Raw genomic sequence first — 24435 nt, forward strand, 5'->3', positions numbered from 1 at the left:
TCGCAACATTTCAACTTTTTTCTCGACATTTCGACTTTTTTCTCAAAGTGAACCATAAAAAAAGAATCTTCCCCTCTCAAATATTTTTTCTCCAGCATGGCCCTAATACTCTTCCGTACATAAGAACTTAAGAAATAAAACATAAAAAAAAAAAAGTGATCAAATCAGATACAGATCTACTGCGCGGGCATAAGAGCCACTGACGATATTGAGTTAATGAGTGGGGAAGCTCCACTTTGTGCCACCAGGCCTCATCAATGAACCTTCCAGTGATATGCTGCCTCCGTGTGGCCAGAGCCGGTACTGCTTCACTGAGAAGCAGCCTGGCTGCACCTGAACAAACTTTCTCAAAATCATTTTACACACAAGTGCAGCTGAAATCAAAACAATAAACAATACAGATGTTGTCAAAGGTGAGCTCTTTAGACAACATCACACCTGTAGACGTGTGGTCTCAGCATCTTTTATTCCAGTTGCCATTTCTGACTGTACTTTCCAGTCATGCATCATGCATAGGGATGTGAATTGATATGATTTTTACGATTCCAATTCCATTTTCGATTCTGCTTAACGATTCGGTTCTGTATCGATTGCATTTGGAAAAAAGGAGGCAAATGGCGCCAATATGATGAGGCAGTGTTTCTTAGTTGATTAGTTACCTGCAGTATTATTAGCCAAGGACATGCTAACGTTGCTGCTGCTGGGTTGAGAATTACTGACGTTGGTCCGGAGCCGATCGAAAAAGCAACATTAATTGATTGTTATTGCTGCTGTGTGCACAAATGTTTTTGCATGTTGGGAGATATTTCCCCCATTTGATGAAATATTAATTTGGCAAGCATTGAGAGTTGCCCTGCTGTCTTTTTTTACTGAAATGTAACAAGACTTTTGAACGTTAGTACCGCTTGGGCGCCAGCTCTGCAACGTGCCCGACGACGTCATTCATGCCCACTGGAATCGAAAAGGGAATCTTTTACAAAATTTGCAGACGATTCCAAGGAATTGAAACACTGGGAACTCGATTCCCACCCACAGTCATGCATACAGAGGACGTATGAATAACAAAAACCACTGCAGGTGTGTGCGAGTGTAACGGATTACAAACATCTTAAAGCAATTTGTAGAAAAAAATGGCAGATATTTAGTGTTATACATCACTAACGTAACAGCTGGATTAGTAGAAAAGACATGTTTATACTATGTACCTCCATTCTGTCAGAAAATATCAAGCTATTATCTCAAAATAAAAGTAAGTCTGCTCATTCAGAAGAAAACAACTGTCCTCACTTTGAACATACTGTACATTTTTTGTATTTTTGCTGTTTTTGGAAACAAAGAATAAAAGAAAAAAAACCTGCAGCAGGAGTGAATGTGCAGACTTACAGGATCTCCCAGAGGGCAGTGACCTGTTTGTCCACCACCTGTCTCTCCTTCGCCGGGTCTCCATCAAGGTGCTGCAGGTCTCCCTCACCAAATAACGAGCCCAGACCCATCATCTGCTTGTTCCTGTTCAGACAAACAGAACAAGCACCAACAACTTCAGATTTTCTTCTATAAACACTGAAAATTATCATTCATCATTTTCCAAGAGCCATACTTATGATGTGCACTTTAAATAAGATGAACTTCAGATAAAACATTTTTGGAAGACTATACATTTTCCTGTTCCCTAAACCTAACCAGAACAGACAATGTAGAAAAGCTGTCTTTAGGGGTAAACGGCAAGAAAAGACAGATTCATGCAGACAACGTCTGCCTTCTCTCTTCTTTGGATGAAAAAACCAGGATAGTTCCTGGGATACTGCACCTGTAGTCCTGTATCTGGTCCTGGATGTCTGGCAGCACCTGCTGCTGGAGCTCAGACAGAGGTCCCCTGATGTCCTCCTGAGCATGAAGTCGACTCTCTGAGGGAACAAGACGGAGGAGAAATGTAATCGTAACCAACTGATCACTGCAGTCGTGTATTTAACCCGTTGAATCCACAGCAGGAAGTGCAAACCTGATGCCACGAATATAAAACTGGATCAAAACACATTACAGAAGACACAAAGTAGGGGGTAGTTGTCTCACCAATATCTGTGAGATACTCCTCTCGTACTTTGACTTTCAGGGGCTATTTGGAAAAAAAAAAAAAAAAAAAGTAATTTTTTTTCTTTTTTTCTTAATCTTAGAGACAGCATGAACATTTGCCACTACATATTCATACTTACAGCATCTGGATCGAGAAAATGGGAGCAGATCTGAGGTGCAAGAGCACGAGCATCTTTAGGGCTGGAGCCCAAGTAAGCTTCCACCGTCAGGTAAAACAGCTGATTAACAAAATAAAATAATAAAGAATCAGAGAGAAAACCAATATACACACCATACACACAAACATATCAACGATACCAAATATATATACCATATACATTTTTAATGGATATATATATATAAATATATCCATTAAAAAAAGTTGCAGTGATTCTTATATTTACTCCGACTCTACAGGAAGAATTAACCAGATATTTTACGTTTTACTGTTTACTATCTTTGTTTCAATGGTTGCTGTGCACCCATTTTTGCTTTTCAGCCCTACTTGGGACAGTAAGACTTTATAATATAATTCCTTGTGTTGAAAGAAGGAAGAAAGTAATTAAATTGTTAGAATATTTTGTCCCCTTGCTCTGCAAACATCTCCATGTGTGAAATGGTGCTGGATCGTTGCATTTTCCTTTTCATTTCTGCCTTCACTCTTTGAAAATGGATGTGGATTTTAAGGCAGCACACCATCGTTGCCATGAGCAGTGATGCAAGTTATCAGTCTGGTTCATCTGATGGCGATTTACGTTTCCAGTGTGAGATCATCCATCCCAGAAGCCTCTGGGCCCAGAGACATCGATACTGGAACCGGACAAGTTTAACACAAGGCTTCTTCTTTCAGAGGTGACGTTTTAAATGCAATTTGTAAATGCAGCTTCATCCTGAAATGCGCAACGATGGTGTCCAAAAAATAACTCCTTGTCCCTGTGGTTACATCAACAATCGCTGAATCCAGTCATTAGAGGATAGAGATCACAGGTGTCCAATTTAGACTGGCATCCTTGACCTTTCTGTCCTCTATATGCCAATCTTTCGCAATCTCCCTTTGAACTTTGTTGTTTTTTTTTTTAATTTCCATAAACTTCTCAAGCCCTTGTTGACTAAGGGAAACTTTCCACACAATTTTGCTCCTCAGACCCATCCTTTGATAGATGATGGAAACCTAATTTGACCCAAATAATCCTCACGATCAGCTCCTTACCAGGACCCTACCACCACTAAACAGATGTATAGCAGCAGTAAAGCATCAATGACACTGACATGAAATATAAAGATATACTGTCCATCATGTCTGCAAAGAAAGAGAGAGGATAAAAAAAACAAAAAAAACAATGTAAATTGATAAAGTTTTGTCTTTTGTCTGTAAAATAGATCTCTACCGATGACTACAGACTGTTGCTCTAAAGCTTTAAGACACAGATTAAAAAAATAAATGTATAAATAAAAACCTCTCAAACGCAAGACAAAGAGTGAAAAATAAGGGAAAGTAACAATCTAAGGAGAAAAATCTTTTCACTTTGGTGTTAAAAATGCATTTTTGTACGCCTGCACTGACCAGAGGGTTGGGGTCCAGCAGCTGGGTGAACACGTATCTCATGAACACCGTCATGTGTGCTGGTCGGGACTTCAACAACTCGATATCCTGGAACGGGCCATCCATCTACGAGAGACGAAGCAGAAGACAAAACATCATCAACCCATCAAGATGCATCTATGCAACAAAGAAAAACATATATAGTCATCCCTCGCTATAACGCGGTTCACCTCTCTTCACGTCTCGCTGCTTCACGGATTTGCATTCTGCATCGTGTTCTGCATTCTGATTGACTAAACAGTCTCCCCGATTCATCACTTCCTGTGTCAATAACATTGGTCGCTTAGCAACAATGCTGAGAACGGCCAATGAAGTTCAGCGAGCAGCTCAAGAACGGGACCCTTTAATGAATCGTTCATTACAGTTCTCAGATATAATCGATGGTGGCATGTCGGTTTATAAGAACCTTTTTTTTTCCAGAAGAAAAAAGAGCGACAACAACTACCCATAACTATGTTCTTCTCTCGAAAAAACACACCTGCACCGCGGGCTTTAGAAGAAAAAGACGCTACAGAGCGAGTCAGGATGCAGCAGCATCAGAAGAGCAGGGAAATACGCACGAGTCACAGTTTGTCCTACTGTGATTATTGTTTTTCATTGTTAATCATTTTTTATTTTCTCCCGTTCAAATCCAATAGAGTCGCGGTGGGGCGGGGCTAATCTCCGCAATTTGAAGCCTTGTATAATAATTGTAAAAAAAAAAAAGAAAAGGTTGCTACTTCGCGGATTTCACTTATCACGGGTTCTTTTTGGAACGTAACCCCCGCGAAAAACGAGGGATTACTGTATACACATGTAAAATATACACATAAAGTACACACCTCGTTAAATGCGTAGCCGTCATCTTCATCTTCCTCTTCAGGGCTGATGATCTGGGCCTTTCCAGCCTTTCACACATACAGAAAGAAACATTAAAGAAGATCTGAAGCAATTTGGCACCACCCTCTTGATTTCTAAAAGTGTCGTTTCGACACAAAATGGCACAAAATACCAAATCAATACAAAATACAAAATCAAGACTGAGGCGATAAATGCTCTCTGCAGTCTCAGCGCGTGTGTGGTATGGTTTTTACCATGAGTCACACCTCAGCGGGGCATGACGTACGACGAGAAAGCCAAATGAAAAGGAAGGAAGTTCTGCGCTGGCGAGGAATGACTGATAACCCGGGATGTAAATGAATGCATGCACATGTGTCGGCCTCACCGTGTCAGACAGGGGGTGTGTGTCGGAGCTCTGGCGCCGGTGATAGGGGGTCCTGAAGGAAAATGAGGGGGAGGAGTGGGGACTCTCAAAGGCCTGGGAAGGAGGAGGAACAGCCACGCAGGACGGAGTGAAGGCAAATGAGGGGAGCAGGATGAGTGGAGCTTCACATGCGCAAACACACACACAATAAACAACGAAAGAGAAGACCGACACTTACCTCCAAGTCTGCTTCACCTGAGTCAACTGACAGTCGTCCTGTAACAGAAGAAACTTTTTAAAACAATTATCATTCTAGTTTGAGGCTCTACTTATAGACTTTCAGCCTTTACAAAGATTAATTAAAGTTTTTATTATTCATAGTGATGAATTCAAGAACCTCATGAGTACCGTAGTAAAACGGGGTGCGTGGACACAAACCTTCTCCTGCTATGACGTAGCTCGTGACTGATTCAGATCGCGTTCCCTCCTGAGAAATCAAAACAAACCTTCAAAAAAAGAGCAATAATCCTCCAGGTCATCTGTTTTCTCCGTATTTATATCACCACTTGACGAGGTTTTATAAGATAAGATAAGATAATCCTTTATTTCTCCCTCAATGGGGAAACTGGCTTTGTTTAGCAGCAGTACACTTAACACACACATGCAGGGGAGGGGGAAAAAAAAACGTATAAAAGTAGAAAATATATATAATTACGAGATATAAACAGTATATACAGTACATTGCAATGAAAGTAGAGGTAGTGCAAAAGAAAAAAAACTGTGCAAAAAAGCAGGTAAAATGTGTGTGCGGTAGAAAGACAGATATTTCACAAGTTAAAAATTCCTTATACGGTAAAAGGAAAGTTTAAAACGCCTGCTTTGGTTGCAATGGCAGCGTTAACTTCTTGTTCTGAAAATAAAAAGCCTGGGATTGATACTGCTGGGAGACGTAACTAATGGCGCTTTCCCACTAGTACCTACTCAGCCCGGCTCGACTCGCCTCGGTTTTGCGTTTTCCCACTAGGGGTCTAACTACTTTGCCGAGGTTCTAAGCTGCTGAGTCGGCTGCATCTGACGTCATCACACTACACCACCGATTGGTCGGGGGGTTGGAGTCAGACGTCTGAGTCAGGATGTGGAAATCAGCGAAAGAGCGACTCTGACGGCGGCTTCTTGTTCATTTTATTCAACAGGCAATGGCTTCGCAAAAGTCTGTTTGGTGATCCAACTCTGAGGTGCAGATGTTCATAAACCTGGTGGCTGAGGAGAGAATTAAAAAAGGGATCTAGACGGGCAATAAGGAATCACAAGATCCACCAGGAGCTCTGTCACTTCATAGCTGCTCACGGCTACCAACGGACTTTTCAGCAGCACTGAAAACTAAAAAAAATTAAAAAGCGTTGCTGCTTGAAGCTTCTCTCACTTTTTAACTTGATATCAAACACAAGCCACAGACCCAGCAGCACATCTATCATCTCCTCCAGGTTCTACATCTTTAGTGTTGTTGTCTTCTTCGTTTAGATCACACAATCAAATACGTCACAGCAGCTTCGCTCCAACCTCCTACTTCTGCTCCAGGTGCTGAATTGTAGTGGAAAAGAAACCAGGCCGAGCTGAGACGAGTAGAGCCGAGTAGGTGCTGGTGGAAAAGCGCCATATGTGTAGTTTCTGAATCAGAGCAGAAGGAGAACTATGTCCCATCATGCTCTGCTGTACGGTGAAAATAGTCGTCATGGTGGACGTGGTCATGACATTCAGTCAGAAGTTTTGGGGAATATATAATCAAAGACTATATAAATAAAGATAACCCTATGAAGAATAGTCATATATGCTGCTGAGTGAAGAAGGTGAAAGCTTGATATGAAAACACTGAACTGTTTTGTTCATGGTTTAATCATCAATTTATTTCCCCAGATTTTCATGTTTCTGTAATAAATATTGTACCGTGGACTTGTTATCTCAAGTATGATCCTAATGCGAGATGTGATAGTGACACGGCGCTGATCCCGAGGTCCATGGAGCAGACTTTAAAGTGGGTCTGGTCTGCTTGTGAATTATGAACCCAGCAGAGATCTTTAGGAGGTCGAACTGAAAGCTGCTCATTTTCTGTGCCTTTGTTTAAATTAGCTAAAAGTATAACTGCACTATCCTGTTTATTACCAACACTATTATTTTTTATGTTTTATGTGTTATTGAGTCAGTTGATTTTGTGTTTTTGTCATGTGCTCATTTTAATCTTCTGTTGATTAACGCATTTGCCTCAGTTGTTTTTTTTATTCCTGCAGAATGCGTACATGAGGATTAAAACTTTGTGACCCGGCTGCTCACCAGATCCTGCTGAATCTTCACCCTGACTTGGCGGGCTCTTCTCTTGGCACTTTCGATCCGCTCCTCCAGTGACGGTGACGGGTTCTTCAAGTGTTCGTCCATCAGGTCCTGCAAATCCAGCAAAAGCATAACGTGCTTAATGCAAAACTCACCAGAGAAACCCGGGACAGCTCACCTGCTTGTGCACAAGGTTGCTTACCTGCAGCTCAGCCTCTTCCTGCTCCAGCATTTTCCTGAGTATCTGACTTGCATGTTTTTGCACTTCTGGATCCTTTAATTTAAGAAACATGTTTCTTTCATGAAGAATAAATCAGATATTTTTCCACATGTCAATCATAGTTACAGTACAAGACATGCCCTTAGAGGTAATTTTTCACTGCCAAAAATAAAGACAAACTATGGTAAAAGAACGGTGATGTACAGAGCTATGTCTGCATGGAACCCACTTCCCAAACACTTTAAGCAAACTATTAACACAGAAGAATTCATTTCTTGTATAGACACATATAAAACGTATTTAATTATTATTAAATAAATAAATAATATAGATAGTATATGGGTATATGTGTGTGTGTGTATATATATATATATATATATATATATATATAATGTAAATAAATGAATATTTTTGTTAAATGGTTATTGGTGCAAACTATGATAACTATTCATTGTCTTGAATTTGTTGATGTTATAAAATGTATGAATATGTATTGTTTTTATTTATATCTAAATGTTAAACGGAATGACTATTTATTTTTTCTTTATTTTCTATTTTTCCTTTCTTTTTTTATATGCTACCTCCTTAGGTTTGCTTTTAATTTTTTGTTGTAATGTACTGTGTATTATGTGTCGGACCCCAGGGGGAATAGCTGCAGTTTTGCTGTTGCTAATGGGGATCCAAATAAAACTATAAACATGTGTTCTTGTTGCAGAACATGCCCTTCAACTAGGCAACATTGGCTCTTCAAACCGTTTCCATCACCTGCAGTGGTTTGGGTCCTGTGATTCTTTGGGATGGGGTGCTGCTCAGCCCAGACGGTAAGGGTGGAGGCGGAGGAGGTGGAGCCTCTCCACCCAGAGATGTTCGCTGATTGGGCGTGAGGTCAGTGGGGAGGGGCTCCAGGGGCATGGAGGCAGTTGACGGTGGCGGTCCTTGTAATGTTAAAGCGACGTAGGTTCCAGCTAAGGAACAATGGAGAGAACATTAAATCTGATCAAAGACGAAACCAAAACAGATGAAATATGGGGACGGATAGAGCAGCTGTCAAACTCACATTTTATGAGCTTCACCACTTCCTGATGAGACATGGAAGACACTAACGAGCCGTTAACCTGAGAGGCACAAAACACGCAACAAGGAAACACACTTTAAAGTAATTAAAATTAAAAAGAAATCAGGGTATGCCGGTTTTATTGTCTGTAGCTTAAGGCGGTATAAACCTTTATGATTCGGTCCCCCTCTTGAACGCCGGCTTTGACTGCTGCACCACCTGAGGAGGAGCACAGACACGGTGAAACTTGACTAGCGAACTACAAGTCATAAAACACCTGAGAGCTTTATTACTGTGATACAGAAAATCAAAAGTCGAACTGCTGGTCTCCACCGGGGAAAGATTGTGGGCCTGGGTGATAACAGACCCAGGCTGTGGACTTGAGCCTTGGCGATAACAACAGAGGAGGAAGCAGGGGCAAACTTTGTCGTGACTTTCACCTCCTCTTTTATTATTCTGTCAATGCGAAAGGAATTACACTCGGCATGACAACGCGGAGAGGACTTGGCTTTAAAATAAGAACACTGCTACAGACAGCACCATGTTGTTCCCAAACTAAATATGGCACACAGATTGTTTTATATCAGTTGAAACTGATAAAAAAAAAAGCAAAAAAAACAAAAAAAAAAACAGGTCAACTTTACAAAACAGACAGGAACACAAGGCAGGAAAACTGTATGGATACATGGAAGCAATATCCAAAGTCATCAGTCAAAAAGTCAAACTTTTGTTTTTAGTGGTTCTTCCAATAGGGCTCTGTAACAGTAATTATGAATCTCATAATTATTAAATTGCCTTTTTTATAGCACTCAGATTCTTAATTTTGCATGAGGTTGTTTTAATGATGTGCTCATTATAAATAAAAGACAAAAAGATGGGACACTGTGGTGTTGTATCGGCCACCGTCTTATTGTTTACCTGGCGCTGTACTCTATTGCACAACTCAGCAGAGACAGGAAAGTCACAATTGCAGCTTAACACCATTGCAGGTATCTAATTATCAGCAGAGATAGGAATGTGGATGATGCCTCACTCTGTTAAAATTTTGTTTTTGCCAACAATTACATTTGTTGGAGACTATTTTTATTATCGATTTTTGTCGACGTCGACTAATCATTGTACCCCTACTTCCCAATACAGGGATACCCCCAAACGCACCTCTTAATTAGTGTCAAACAAGGAAACTACAATTTCTTTTTCTGTTTTTGAACATCTTTCACATTCAATCCTGTACACTTTGCCAGTTCAAAAAGGCCGACCGTGGAGTTTTGTGCTTAAACACTGTAGATGTCTTGCAAACCAGTGGCCCTGCCCTCACTGCTGTGGAAGTTGGACCTTTAACAGGTGTTGGTCACGCACCGTGGAGCGATGAAGAAGCGTCCCAGAAGAAACCAACCGCCCTGCTTCTTTAGAAATACATGTCGAGTATTCTGACACTAAAGTCAACTTAAACACGACACATCAAGCCGAACACGGACATTAAAGGTTTGGTTTAGAAGTCAAAACATTAATGTGATTTAACACCACTCATCCTTTTTATTTGGAAAACATGGTGAGACATACGCGATTTAAACGAGAAAACTACCTGGCCCCTAAACCTTTGGGAAAACTCGTAATCTTACAGATCCAGCTGAGAATACAGCGCTCTACTTTAGAAACGCTGCCAGTTGGACCCGAGGTACTGCCTAAGATAGACCAGCCCACGGAGCTTTCTGCTCCCTGTGCACCTCAGGCTTCAGCCGTTTACCTCTACAACATATGGTAACTTTTGCATTTCAAGTGTAAACACAACCTGAAAAAAAAGTCAACATCCTATGTTAAATGTATGTGGGAGAAGGAAGGAAATATAACATTGTCAGAAGACGAATGGCTGAAAATATGTCAAGTTAACTCCTCCACTGCCAGCTCAGGGCAGTGGAGGGAATTTGCATTGAAAAACATTATCAGATATTTCATAATCCCGAGAAGAACATATTTACAAAGTGGCAGAACTGAATCTGGATATTGTTGGAGACCATGTAACAATACAATGGCCGACCACTGTCATATCTTTTGGTGTTACCCCGTGATCCAACCTTACTGGCTGTAGTTAAAGAAATAAAATCAATTCTTGGCTTTTGAAATTGAGTATAGCTTGAAATCTGTATATTTGTGTAACCTACAAACCGAACTCAATCCCCAAGATATAAACCTCCTGAAAACATTGCTTATAGCCAGCAAGAAATCAATAACAAGGAAGTGGCTTAAGAGGGAACCACCAACGGTGAGAGAGTGGTTGGCCACTGTGACAGAAATATGCGAAATGGAAATGCTGACATGCTCCCTAAGACTCTATGGTGATAAGGACCAGAAGTATTGGTGGAAATGCCAGCGTAGCGTATGCAAGTGAAAGAATGATTTAGAACAATGTATGTGTTTTTTTTGCTCCTTTTTCTTCCTGTATTTATTTTCCATACCATGACCGATGTTTATGGTCAATGTAGTGGCACTCTGTTCACTCATATTTTTACCACCTTTTGAGTCAGTCCACAAAAACACTATTTTGGACGCGAGCGATGAGACATGACAACTTTCCTTGGCTTTTAAAAGTTTACTTGAACAGATTAAAGTAATTTACAAGTCCAACGCACGGTCAAAAGACTGTGTTGCTTCCAGCATTTTCTGACTCAAACTGAAACTTAACTTCTCCTTACGTCAAACCACAGTCACAAAATTAAAGTGACATCACAACCTAAAATACAAAACATAGAAAAGACTTTATCATGCATCTACACATTGCTAAATTATGAATTTTAGTTGAATGTAAACCTTATGAATTATAATGAAATTATCATTACCCATTTTTAACTGTTTTAACTAAATTATTAATCATTACTTAATCAAGCCCTTACTGGCCGAGTGGCCATTACATTACCCGGCCCCCAATTGGTTAGGCAGTATGACTAAGCAATTACACACATAAACATTGGTGGTGGTCGGAGGGGCCGTTAGGCGCGATATGGCAGCCACGCTTCCGTCAGTCTGCCCCAGGGCAGCTGTGGCTACAGATGTAGTTTACCACCACCGGAGAGAATGTGTATGGATGAATAATGATCTCTGTAAAGCGCTCTGGGTGCCTAGAAGGGCGCTATATAAATCCAAGTCATTATTATTATTATTATTCAGCCTTTTCCAATGTCCAAGAACTGTTCAACATAGTCTCTTATGACCCGTCCTTTTCTCAAGTCTTCTCACTTGATCTCTCCTTATGCTGCTTCTTCCAGCAAACACAGTTTGTTAACAGGCCTTTCCAAGGTGCTTGTTTTGGTTTTTATCTTCACTCTTCGCACCATTCCGCTGGAGTCTGGTAACGTTTCAACTACTCTTCCCATCAGCCAGGAATTGCGAGGAGATGAACTGTCCACGAGTAACACAACATCTCCAGCTGTGAAGTTTCTCCTTGGCCTTGACCATTTTTGGCACTCTTGGAGGAGTGGAAGATACTCACGTGTCCATCGAGTCCAAAATAAATCTGCAAGATATTGCACTTGCTTCCATCTCTTTCTTGTGAATGTGTCATCTTTGCTGAAGATACCTGAAGGCATACTAGGTTGAGACTTCAGCAGCAATAAGTGATTGGGCGTTAGAGGCTCAACATCATTCACGTCATCCGAAACATAAGCCCTTTGACTTCAAGAACTCCACATGTTCCTTGTGTGGCTGTGTTTTGATTTTGCTGCATGAAGCTGGGGTGTGGGCTTGCTGGCAGTACAAACATGGCTTATCAAAGGCGATCCCTGTTTTGCTTGAGTTTTCTGGCTTCACAGCTGTTCCTGTGGGCCGTTTGTTTTCATCCAAAACACTGGTAGTGAAACTGCTTTTAGGGACCTCTCTCTTTGCAGGTTGCCTTTCCTTTTGATCAGTTTTTTCACTTGTGAATGGGCGGCTGTCTGGTATGTTACCAAAGAAGGGATCTATCACTATCTTAGCTTGGCGGTTTATGAACCTCACAAGATCGGCAAACTTTGCTCTTCTGCCTCTTCGCTCTTTTGCCACTTTTGCACTAGTATCGGTTGAGCCCGGCTCCGCTCGGCGCGGTACGGCACGGTTCCACCCGTGTGTTTTCGCATTGCCAGGGGAGAAGCGGGCAGGTTTGGGTGAAGCTGCTGTGACGTACTCGATTGCGCAACCGCTTTGTTCATGTCGCGCTGATGAGAAATCAGCTGGAGCCGGGAGCGGCTGAGAGTAAAACAGCCCGTCTACATCCCTTTTTTAATTTTTTCTCCTCAGCCACCAGGTTTATGAACATCTGCACCTCAGAGTTGGATCACCAAACAGACGTTTTGCGCTTTATAATAAAATCGCTGCGAGCCGCGAGTCGCCTCGCTCTGACTCCCGCTTCCTGATTCAAACGTCTGACGGCCCCGCCCCCCGACCAATCAGAGGCGCGGAGGGTGGTGACGGCCCCGCCCCCCGACCAATCGGTGGCGAGGAGGGTGGTGACGTCAGAAATAGTCCCTTCTCAGCCCGCAAAGAACCTGGCTGAAATGGTTACAGAAAAAAGTATCGACTTGGAGCGGCTTTACCCGTCTCAGCCCTAGTGCGAAAGCGCAAAATGGGGCCATAGCGGGTAGAACCGGGGAGAAGTGAGACTAATGCAAAAGCGCCATTTGATATCGTATGCTTCAGCACGCCAACGTTCTTTCATTTTATAGGGTAGTTTACACACCACAGTCCGTAGGTTGGTAGGGTTGTCCATCTCATCTAGAAATTCTATGTCTTCGATAGTGTTGCGACATCCAACCAAAAACATTGCATAAGCACTTAAAGATTTCCCATCGTCGGCCCTGATCTGCGGCCATTTTAGTGCCTTATCAATGTACGCGCTGGCGATCTGCAGCTCATCCCCATAATGTTTATGAAGAAGTTTCTTCGCTTCAAAGTAACCTTTGCTGGGTGGCATGTGAGCACAGCTGCGAACTAACTCTTGCGCTTCACCGGCTGTAAATTGTTCCAAAAAGGACAATTTATCTTGCTCATTGTCCGTCTTTTGTTCTATTGAGTGCTCAAATGCTCTAATGAACGATTTGTATTGCATTGCGTCGCCACTGAAGACAGGAATATCGTTGGTTGGTAGCTGAGATTGCTTCTGTTGCTTTATTAGCAGTTCAGTGATTATGTTATGATTTTGCATGACTTTTAGTATGTCATCACCTGTGTTGGCTGAAGCATTGCGATTCAGTTGTTGTTGAGACACGGGATGCGGCATTTGTGAAGGCGTGGGAAAGTTCACGTTGCTTGATCGAGGAAATGAAACGCAGGCTCCTTCTCTCTTTATGTTGCCACCTCGTAGTGCTTGTGCCAGTGCGCTGCTAGATAAACCATCATCGGATTTCTCGAATTCTTTCAGCACTTTTAATTTTGCACTACTTTCAGCTAATGCAGTCTCCAGCTCAAGTTCTTCCTTTGCGACTTTGAGTCTGGCCATGTCCAACTCAAGCTGTGGCCTTTTCTTCTGTGCAGAAGCACGTTCAAGCAGGGCTGCGTGTTCTGCTTCTGGTTTAACACGTGTTGATGAAACTCGTGATGAGGATGATGTTCGACTAACATGAGATCCATATGAGCTGGCCTGCCCAGCTTTGTTGACACCAACCTGTGAAACGCTGTCATCTGGTTTAACATTATCCTGTAAGTCAACTTCCACGTCGCATTCTTTTTGCATCACAGATTCCTGTTTCTCTGCATTTGTCTTTTAGCTGTTTTCATAAATCCCTTGATGGATGGCATTTTGGGTTCAAACCACTTCTCTTGATCATATACATTTTCATCTTCAGGCAATAGATTTGCAACTCAACTCCTCCAGAAAAAGTGCAAACTCATTTTCCATAAATTCTATCACGCCTGTTAGATTTTGAGCATCACTCATCATTGTCTCCACTTCTTTTATTTTACCTGTCAGAGCTCCTAATTTTCGTTTCCTCAGTAATATGCATCTTTGCAATTTCTCCTCTATTGCTTTCTGAGTTAGCTTTCGTAATCTTCCCTGCTCCACTGTATCCTCAAGACATCCAAACTCCTTTTCATCAGCCATCTTATAATGCAGAGTAAATGCTCAAGTTGCATGCAAAAGTTTAAAAGCACTTTGCTTCAAAGCCACTTTTTCGTCAAAAACAAGCACAAAACAACTTCTCAAAAAATGCCAAACTCCACTTTGATTGACTTAAAGCTTGCAATGCGAGGTCACACTGAGAAATATACAGCTTGCATTTTCCACCTTTAACTTCAGCTTTTGCTCGTTATCTTCAAGAATCCATGTTATGTTTTTTTGTCTTATTGCACGTGGATACTATAAGGATTTTATGTTACCTTGTCTCTGAGAAAACTTCAAAATATTTCCCGTTTCAGCATCAGCTTCTTTGGGTGAGCTCTTAGTCCTTTTTTCCAAGCAGGTTAGCTTAGCAAGTCTTTTGACTAAATGTAATGGCACTCTGTTCACTCATATTTTTACCACCTTTTGAGTCAGTCCACAAAAACACTATTTTGGATGCGAGCGATGAGACATGACACTTGAAAAGATTAAAGTAATTTACAAGCCCAACGCACGGTCAAAAGACTGTGTTGCTTCCAGCATTTTCTGACTCAAACTGAAAGTGAAACTTAACTTCTCCTTAAATCAAACCACAGTCACAAAATTAAAGTGACATTACAACCTAAAATACAAAACATAGAAAATACTTTATCATGCATCTACACATTGCTAAATTATGAATTTTAGTTGAATGTAAACCTTATGAATTATATCTAAATTATCATTACCCATTTTTAACTGTTTTAACTAAATTATTAATCATTACTTAATCAGGCCCTTACTGGCCGTCACAGTCAACTATTATTTTACTTTTGACAGTAAGTCACAATGGTACTGGAAATGTCCTTGTTGATATCAGTACCCACACGTCTTAACAACTTCCATCCGCTGACTTGATTGTGCCTTATGGACCTGGTTGTCAAGACACCTTCCCCACTCCCCGTGTAGACTGAACAGAATTACACGGGAGAAACTCACACCCAGGACTGACCGGCCTATTTCTCTTCCTCTCACCCGTGAACTACTGTAAATCTATGCTACATTGAGCAATATTTGATTTTTCTTTCCTTTTTGATACACAATACTACATCTCCTTCAGTGACCTGAATGTTCTGTATTGTTTTGTTTATATGTTATGTTTTCCATAAAATTTTGTATTCTAAAAATGAAAAAAAAACCCAATCTGAGCACTGGACTCACCTGGCCGCACATTCTGCACGAGCTTGATTCGCTCTCCACACACCGTGAAGCCGAAACCCAGCTGGTCCTTCTGCACAACCACACACCTCTGGACAAGACCAGGACCTGAGCAACAGAGACACACACAGGCTTAGTTAGATGTTGAATTGCATGTAATGTAATATGCTATGCTTCTAGATTGATCCATAAACAAAAAAATAAGCCAGCATGGGAGCTCTTAGTTACTTGTACTCTCAGCAATGACGTCAGCCGTTGACTCTTTCTGCTGGCTGGCTGAGGATTTGCGCTCCGAGTCCCCAATTGTCAGACTGCTGAGCCTGCATCGGAAGGTCGAGAAACAGAGAAGAGTTGTGCATGAAATGATGCTGAACAAGTTCAATTTAGAAAAGACCCTTAGGGCCGGCTGGAGTGGGAGAGGGGAGTTCCTTGAGGTAATAAATAAAGAAAGGGAGGGCCACCGAGTTAAGAAAAAAAAACTGTAACAGAACAAAAGAGCAAGGGAGGGGAAAACGAAAAATGAGAGAAAAGAGGTAGAGTGACATAACAGGGTCAGACGATCTGGGGAGGAATAGCAAGAAAAAGTAGAAAAATACCATAACGAATAACAAGAAAGCAGTCGGCAAGAAACTCACCAAGCAGCGAAAGGGCTGAAAGCGAAGCATGAAAGAAAAGACAGCAAAAAAGATCAAAAGAGAAAGAAGAAGTTCAGAATAAAGAACAGTGAAATCAGGGAGAAACTGACCAAGAGGAAAGGGATTGTTCAAACCATCCTCATGGCCTTTACACTCTTACAGACTGTAAACACTGACAGCAGCTGTTTCTTTAAAGGATGTATGTAATTAAAAGGCATACGACATAAAAAAAAAAAAGTGTGCAAATATTAAAGCCATATCCAGTTACTGAGGTGTGCAAAGACTGACTGGCTTAAAAGGAACAACTGTCACTGAACATCTTTCAATCCCAGATTGATCTCGTCAGGCCACTTAATCTCATTTCACAAACACTTCTGGAGGCAGGGCTAGTAAATATAAAAATTTTTTGTGCATCAATGTGTTTTGCAAATCCCCCCCCACCCCCTTTTCTTTTTTAAATAAATCGTCATCGTGAATCATGTGAAACGCCACAAGGGAACAAGAGCTGGTGATTGTGTGTGTGAGACAAGCAGTGAATAACTGTTGAGGGCGGCTGAAAGAGCATAAGAGATAATTTTGTGCGGGCAGTCATCTTTCTGCATCTGGTCAGTAAAAAGGAAAATTACATTTGCAGATTTACTAGAAACCGAATCACCATCATTAAAGATAAGCTACAGGGCGGACAGATGCCCTGATGAGACTGCATCGTGTCTACAGATGAACAAACACTTCGGAAGTCTGACCAAAACAAAGAAGGCGCCACCCGTACAGCTGTACCCACTCAGCAGCGCAGCTGTCAGACTTTTATTCTAAAAAGCATTTGTCAGATGAGTCTACATTTCTACAAATGAGAACCAATGTCCCTTCTAAGATGAACCAGACTTTAAACATTGATCCTAGTTACCAAACCCAGAAAAAAAACATATATTGTGTAAAACTAATATTAACAGTTACATTTCTTTTGTTTTTTTGAATAAATTTAGAAAGAAAGACCCTTAATCACAGATACTAAAAAGTGTGTCAAAAACTGTCAATTCTTTCATCTTTTTTCTCTGTAAATTCACATCCAGTGTGCTTCCTCGAAGAGAATTATTACTGTTAAAAAATTAAAACTGTTAACGCCTCGTCAACGTGCAAATGGAGAGCACTGGTTCAACTGGACATGAGGGGTTTTATTCGGTTAAAGACTGGGCACCTTGTAACGACCGATGAAGGAAATAAAATTATGATTTTTGTTCCCCCCTCAGATTTATGAGAGATTAAAATTAAAAGCAAAACAAACATAGTGCATTCATATGCTAGCTAAAAAAAAGAATATTTTGTTGGAGCACCTTTAGCTTTGAAGGAAGATGCCATTAATAACAATAGTTGTTATGTAATGTCAAATCTAAAGGCGTTTTGATGGAGGGCTGACTTCAATATTTCAGGCACATGACTGCTGCACCTGCACCCAGCTGAAGGAACCTGACCATGATGCTGCCACCACAGCTCTGCACGGTGGACTCACGTCACTCAAGTTGAAGCAAACCCGGACTCATCATAGCACATTACGCCCCCTTCCCATTTTAATTCTTCTTATAAAGCTGAAGCCCTTTTTTTCCCCCTATCACTGATAATTCGTTTTCTTTCTCTTCATGTTGTACATATGAAAATGTCCTTAATCCAAATACTTAACATCGCTGAATGCGGACTTTACTCTTTTTTTTAAATAGAAATTTAAATGATGTCATTAAAAACAAACTATACCTGCAGATTCTAATCATTTGGAGGACATTATTAACCCTATTCTTGTTTGCTTGATGCGCACCAATAATCTGACCTTTCTGAGTCGAAGAAACATCTTTTCCATGACAACAGAACGTGTCCTCAGTTACTGTCGTTTAAATAAGCTCCTTACTCGATCAGTACAAGTTCAATAACTTGTAATGTAAATGTAAACACAATGTAAACACATTAATCAACACACAACTATTCCAATTTGCCTAGTTAAATCCAAGAAAGCGCCTCATTTATTTGGCCAGAGAGTATTTTAAATCTTAACTGTACCATTTAAAAACCCTTTGGTAATAAAAGAATAATTCATTATGCAGAAATATCAATTTGATACTTTGTTTTTAGACAATTTGATGATTTTCTTTTTCTTCATGCAACATTTTAGTTTGTAATTTTCTAATTAATAAAAAAATATATATCTGGATTATCATTCATAATGATTGATTTGCATCGATATGTCCCTGTGAGTTATGCTTGAGTCCTAAATATTGTCTTGTGTGTTTATCGTGTAACTCCTCCACAGCGGTGTGAAATATCAAGAGCAGCCACTGAGGAATTGTTTCCACAGCTGTACAATCTGTAGGCGTCACTAACCCCCACACCCCGACACCAGCAACCATGGGGCAACTGTCCTACCTGAACAGATGGGCGTTTTTCTTATTGGCTGCCCTGCTGTCACATGACACACACAGACAGAGCAGTGGGAAGAGGTGGACACGTGCACAGGGGAAAACGGTTGACAGCAGGAGAGACAGGAAAAACACACGATAATAACAAAGGTGCATTACACAAGTGGTCACACAAACACATGGCAGGGCTACGAGGTCAATGTGGTGATGGACGACAGTTACAAACAATCAACTACAACAGCAGTAATGCGAGACACAGAATATGAGGAAAAATGTGATATCTGATCATGTGCACATGAACTGAAAAAAAAACTGTTTCATGTGGCTTGATATGAAAAATACAACATTATTATTACAGTGTTGCGCCCTCTCCCATTCCCAAAAAGCAGCTTTAATATCCATAAAGACGACCCGTCTGACTTGTTCTTCCCACAACCCACAAAATCTACACGCTTTACTGATCTGGGATCACAATATTGTTATACAAGATGTGGAGATTTATCTCCACATCTGTCTGGAAAAACTGTCTGGTTATGTGTGGGTATAGGGGATGAGATGCTGGTACCTGTCCAGTGTGGAAGTAGGTTGGCGGAGACTCATGTCTGCAGCCCTGTGGCACTCCTCTACTTCCTGGTGCGGGATCAACACTGTTGCTGGGACGCTTTTATCATCGTCACCATCTCTTTCCTCTCCGGTGTACAGTCCTCACAATGGGGCTCTCTGTTGAGCTTTGATCAGATCTTCAAGATACTTGGACACTGGCTCAGATCAGACGGCGTGTCCCACATATTCCCCTCCACACACCGGCAGTTCCAGTACGGTTCAGTCAGTGGGATTCTTCAAGAAAGTGCTGCTAAAACTAAAACACTCAAATTTTGCAGTGTAAGCCTGTTAGTGGTTTAAAATATATATACAGACATAGTAGGAACTGCTAGTGGCTTGTGATGTACTGGTTTTGCTGTGGACAAAGTGGATAGAAGACGGTGTGCGTCCTCAGGGGTCATCAATCATGAATGAATGAATGAATACTGTATCTGACTGTGCTGCAGGTCAACAACACCCATGCCTATTATTGCCAGTTTAAATCCAAATTGCCAAACCATACCATAAAAGAAACTGCCTAAACGCTTAAAGCTTAGATTAAATATAAAAGCGCAGGATTAACTTGAATATTTAGTGTTAAATTGCCACCAAACCCTCCTTACATGGGCAGCTTTGGGCAGAGATGCCAACCTAGATGACCCACTGCGAGCTGATTTTGCTAGTTTTTACTATCCCAATTGCACTGACTATGCTCAAATAATTTTTACTTAAAAGTGCTCATGTGATTTATCTAATTAAAACAATGTGAGGCGGCCCGCTACATCCAACCGGGGTTAGCTCGCTGAGGTGAGCACTAGGGGTAGGCCGCAGTCGACCAGCGGCATCGCGTCAGCGCGCAGGCCGACTCTCGGGCTCCGTCCCCGGCTGGCGGCTCTTGGCGGCTCCGCCGGCGAGCTCACGAGCTAACTCGCTAACTGGCTGTGTCTGCGAGACGAAAGCGCGCCATGGCTTTCACTCAGTGGAAACGAGTGGGTATTAAAATATTAGAAACTATCGGAGTCTATGTAAATTCCAGTTCTGTGTCTCCAGGAGTCCAGTTTCTGTGCAAATTCACACACAAAAGTGCATGTTAGCGAGCTAGCTGGAAGACATTCCTGCAGAGCTCCACCTTGCAGAAAGTCTTATTTTTCCAAACACATATGTTGACCAGGATCCGCGTCTCTCTCTCTCTTGGTAAACCAGATGAATCCAAACTTAATTACGATCCTCGTCGCATCCAATTATTGCATGTGAAGTCCCAGTTCTCAAAATAAAGGTACCTGCTGTGTTTAGCCTGCTGACCTGCCTGCTGATCCACCACCATGTATTCACACACCACGCCTCAACAGCGACCCCCTCTGGAGGGATTACAGTACTGCAGATAACTGTCAGCATATATATATATATATATATATATATATATATATATATATATATATATACACACACACAGTACTCGAGTTGAGGGGGGATGACATCATGAAATCATCCCCCTGTAAAACTGCCATCCCCCCTTTCCATCCCTTATGTCATTTCATCAATGAATGTGGTTTTACTGCTATTTCAACATTTAGAGTCATCACCAGAAAAATAACTTATTTGACAATTTTCACTTGTTTCAAGAAAATTTTCACTTGAAATAAGTAGGAAAATCTGCCAGTGGGACAAGATTTATCTTCTTATTACAAGCAAAAAAATCTTGTTCCACTGGCAGATTTTTCTACTTATTTCAAGTGAAAATCTACTTGAAACAGGTGAAAATTGTTGTTTTTTCCAGTGATTAGTCTTCTTTTAAGTGTAATGAGATTTCTTTACTAAAATTAGACATTTTAACTAGAAATAAGACAAATATTCTTGTTAAGATTTTGAGTTTTAGCAGTGATCCATTTTACTTACCATGTGAAGGAAAGAGGCAGATTGATAAGTTCAGAAAACTTATTTTTGTGTTTTGATGTATTTGATGTAAGCCCAGTGCATATTTAAAGCTTATAGAAGGCTAGATTTAACTGCTGCTATGTAATTCCTGCAGTGTTTCTGCAGGTGTTTTGATCAGAGCTATTATGTAGTATATTATATTATTTGTAATCAGCACAAATTATCTGTCCCCATATGATAAAATCCACCATCCCCCCTGATTTTTTTTTACAACTCGATTACTGTATTTATATATATATATTTATATGTGTATATATATATATATATATATATATATATATATGATCACCTGTGTCTATATATATATATATGGTACTGGTACTACAACTGGTACTACAACTGGTACTACAACTGGTACTACTACTGGTATTATAACTGGCACCGCACTATTGTTCATGCACTTCAATTTGTCCAGCTGTACAGTGTTTACATTTACAAGACTAGGAGGCACTGAGGCACTATTCAAAATTAAGTTTCTTACTGACTTTTCAGTATTAGAAACAAAAGAGTGCACTGTCCTGGTTTATATAAAACATGTTATTAATGTTCATGCATTTTAATTCGTCCAGCTGTACAGTGTTTACATTTACAAGCCTAGGAGGCAGTGAGGCTCTATACAAATGCACTTTCTTTGTACATTGTATGAAATTTTGGCCTTGAATAAATGCATAACTACAGACGTTTTCCTTTTTATGGGTATTTTTTCTTTTTCAGTCACATATATCGTGATATATCGATGAAATTTCTTACAATATATCAAATATCGTAGATATCGTGTATCGTGATATTATCATCATCGTGGGCCACATATTGCAACAGTATTGAATCGTGAGTTACCCGTGAGTTACCCGTTACCCCTAATATATATATATATATATATATATATATATATATATATATATATATATATATAAAATTAATCATCCTCAATAATGGGTGGTCATCTGGATGGATTTGAATACTGCAAACTAAAAAACTACAAATAAATACGTACATCTACACAAGTGCGCGAACGGGCACACACACATGATATATATAATATATATATATATATATATATATATATATATATATATATATACACACACACACCGTGGGGCAAAAAAGTATTTAGTCAGACAGCAGTTCTGCAAGTTCTCCTACTTAAAAAGATAAGAGATGCCTGTAATTTTCAATACATAAATAAGTATTTGTTCAATAATAAAAGTTAATCTCAGTACTCTGTTATATACCCTTTGTTGACAACGACAGAGGTCAAACGTTTTCAGTAAGTCTTCACCAGGTTTTCACACACTGTTGCTGGTATTTTGGCCCATTCCTCCATGCAGATCTCCTCTAGAGCAGTGATGTTTTGGGGCTTTCGCTGGGCAACACCGACTTTCAACTCCCTCCAAAGATTTTCTATGGGGTTGAGATCTGGAGACTGGCTAGGCCACTCTAGGACCTTGAAATGTTTCTTATAAAGCCACTCCTTCGTTGCCCGGGCGATGTGTTTGGGATCTTTGTCATGCTGAAAGACCCAGCCACGTTTCATCTTCAATGCCCTTGCTGATAGAAGGAGGTTTCAATCAAAATCTCATGATACATGGTCCCAAACATTCTTTCCCTTACACGGATCAGTTGTCCTGGTCCCTTTGCAGAAAAACATCCCCAAAGCATGATGTTTCCACCCCCATGCTTGACAGTAGGTATGGTGTTCTTTGGATGCAACTCAGCTTTCTTTCTCCTCCAAACACGACAAGTTGTGTTTCTACCAAAAAGTTCTATTTTGGTTTCATCTGACCATATAACATTCTCCCAATCCTCTTCTGCATCATCCAGATGTTCTCTAACAAACTTCAGACGGGCCTGGACATGAACTGGCTTAAAGGGGACCTATTATGGCATCTAATGCCTATTTTAAATAGGCCTCGAATGTCTTAAAACCAAGCTTTTGATTGTTTTTGCTAAATAAATTAGAAATTCAGCCTCTGAGCCATGTCTTTATCTTCCCAGTCTCTAACCACATTATCTATGCGGGATTCTGAGTGGGCGGGCGGCTATGATAATGAGGCTCTGTGCTGATTGGCTGCCTGACGCGAATGACGCGATACACCGCTACGAAAAAATGGCGGAAGCTCCGGCCGGCGGAGTTAGTTGTGGGTGTGGTTTCACGCATCGCTTGCGTCGTGACGTCACGACAGGAGCAGAATCTGAACGGCTCGTAGAAGCCACATCACACTGGATGGCTCATCCGGGCGGCTGTACAGACACTGCAGAATTTGGTTGCTTTCCTCCTTCTCTGAGTTGGCAGGCTGAGGGGAGACCACTTTATATATGTTAAAGCAAGAGAAAACGTGTTTTTCATAATAGGTCCCTTTTAAGCAGGGGGACACGTCTGGCACTGCAGGATCTGAGTCCCTGGCGGCATGGGCGTGGTAGTGGGGGGAAAAGTGGACCTGACTACCCAGGGCCCGAGTAGAGAGAGGGGCCCATGAAAATCCGGATTTTTTTTTTTTTTTTTTGTGATGTTTTTATTTCGAATGAATTGGGCCCTCCAATTAATTGGTGTCATAATTTATTTCAAATATATTGATAACATCAAATGAGAGAATGAACTTAATGTCACAGTTCTCCCAACATATTAGACATTCTGGGCCCCCCCTATGCAAAATGGTTTAGTCCGCCCAACAGCGACCGGCAACAGGTATGGGTCAGACAGTGCGCCCAGATCAGAGACCTGTGTGCAGGACATCATGCTGCCCAAAAAACATAAATCGGGCTATCAGAAAAAGAAATAGAGGAAACAAAAAGAAAGATGGCAGAACGAGGGGAAGGAGCTGCTGACTGCTTTCTTTCCCAAAGGTGAACCAAGTTAGCTTGTCATGCAAAGTCCAATTAAAGTTAACATAGTCCACTCCAGACACCTGCTGCTTATACAGGCCCGGTTCTACGAGGGTGCATAAGCTTTGCACCCTCAGTTTATGTGTTTGCATGCTCAGTTATAAAGACGAAAAGAAAACTGAGAAATGCGTGCGCGTTAAGGCTCATTTATGGTTCCGCGTTAAATCGACGGCGGTGACACGCAACGTACGTTCGCGTCGCCGCGTATCCTACGCCGTAAGATCTGCGTTGGTGCAACGCGGAACCATAAATCAGCCGGACGTCACTGATCTGCAAGAC

At 41.0% G+C, this 24435-nt stretch overlaps 1 protein-coding gene across 1 annotated transcript in view; it reads right to left on the reverse strand.

The window, feature by feature from the left end:
- Nucleotides 1-20667, reverse strand: part of arhgef11 (Rho guanine nucleotide exchange factor (GEF) 11) — a 43631-nt gene extending 22964 nt beyond the window's left edge. Inside the window, exons 1-18 of the mRNA XM_061710651.1 lie at nucleotides 19322-20667; nucleotides 16355-16369; nucleotides 15948-16039; nucleotides 15723-15827; nucleotides 8625-8674; nucleotides 8459-8516; nucleotides 8167-8366; nucleotides 7384-7455; nucleotides 7185-7292; nucleotides 5295-5343; nucleotides 5095-5132; nucleotides 4878-4970; nucleotides 4495-4560; nucleotides 3635-3739; nucleotides 2211-2309; nucleotides 2071-2113; nucleotides 1808-1904; nucleotides 1384-1506 (exon numbers count right to left, since the gene is read on the reverse strand). Coding sequence (XP_061566635.1) covers nucleotides 1384-1506; nucleotides 1808-1904; nucleotides 2071-2113; nucleotides 2211-2309; nucleotides 3635-3739; nucleotides 4495-4560; nucleotides 4878-4970; nucleotides 5095-5132; nucleotides 5295-5343; nucleotides 7185-7292; nucleotides 7384-7455; nucleotides 8167-8366; nucleotides 8459-8516; nucleotides 8625-8674; nucleotides 15723-15827; nucleotides 15948-16039; nucleotides 16355-16369; nucleotides 19322-19356 — 1448 coding nt within the window. The 5' untranslated portion in view covers nucleotides 19357-20667. The remainder of the gene's footprint in view (nucleotides 1-1383; nucleotides 1507-1807; nucleotides 1905-2070; nucleotides 2114-2210; nucleotides 2310-3634; nucleotides 3740-4494; nucleotides 4561-4877; nucleotides 4971-5094; nucleotides 5133-5294; nucleotides 5344-7184; nucleotides 7293-7383; nucleotides 7456-8166; nucleotides 8367-8458; nucleotides 8517-8624; nucleotides 8675-15722; nucleotides 15828-15947; nucleotides 16040-16354; nucleotides 16370-19321) is intronic.
- Nucleotides 20668-24435: the final 3768 nt, after the last annotated feature.

This window comes from Cololabis saira, chromosome 20 (genome assembly GCF_033807715.1).
Source record: "Cololabis saira isolate AMF1-May2022 chromosome 20, fColSai1.1, whole genome shotgun sequence".
NCBI classification, from domain to species: Eukaryota; Metazoa; Chordata; class Actinopteri; order Beloniformes; family Belonidae; genus Cololabis; species Cololabis saira.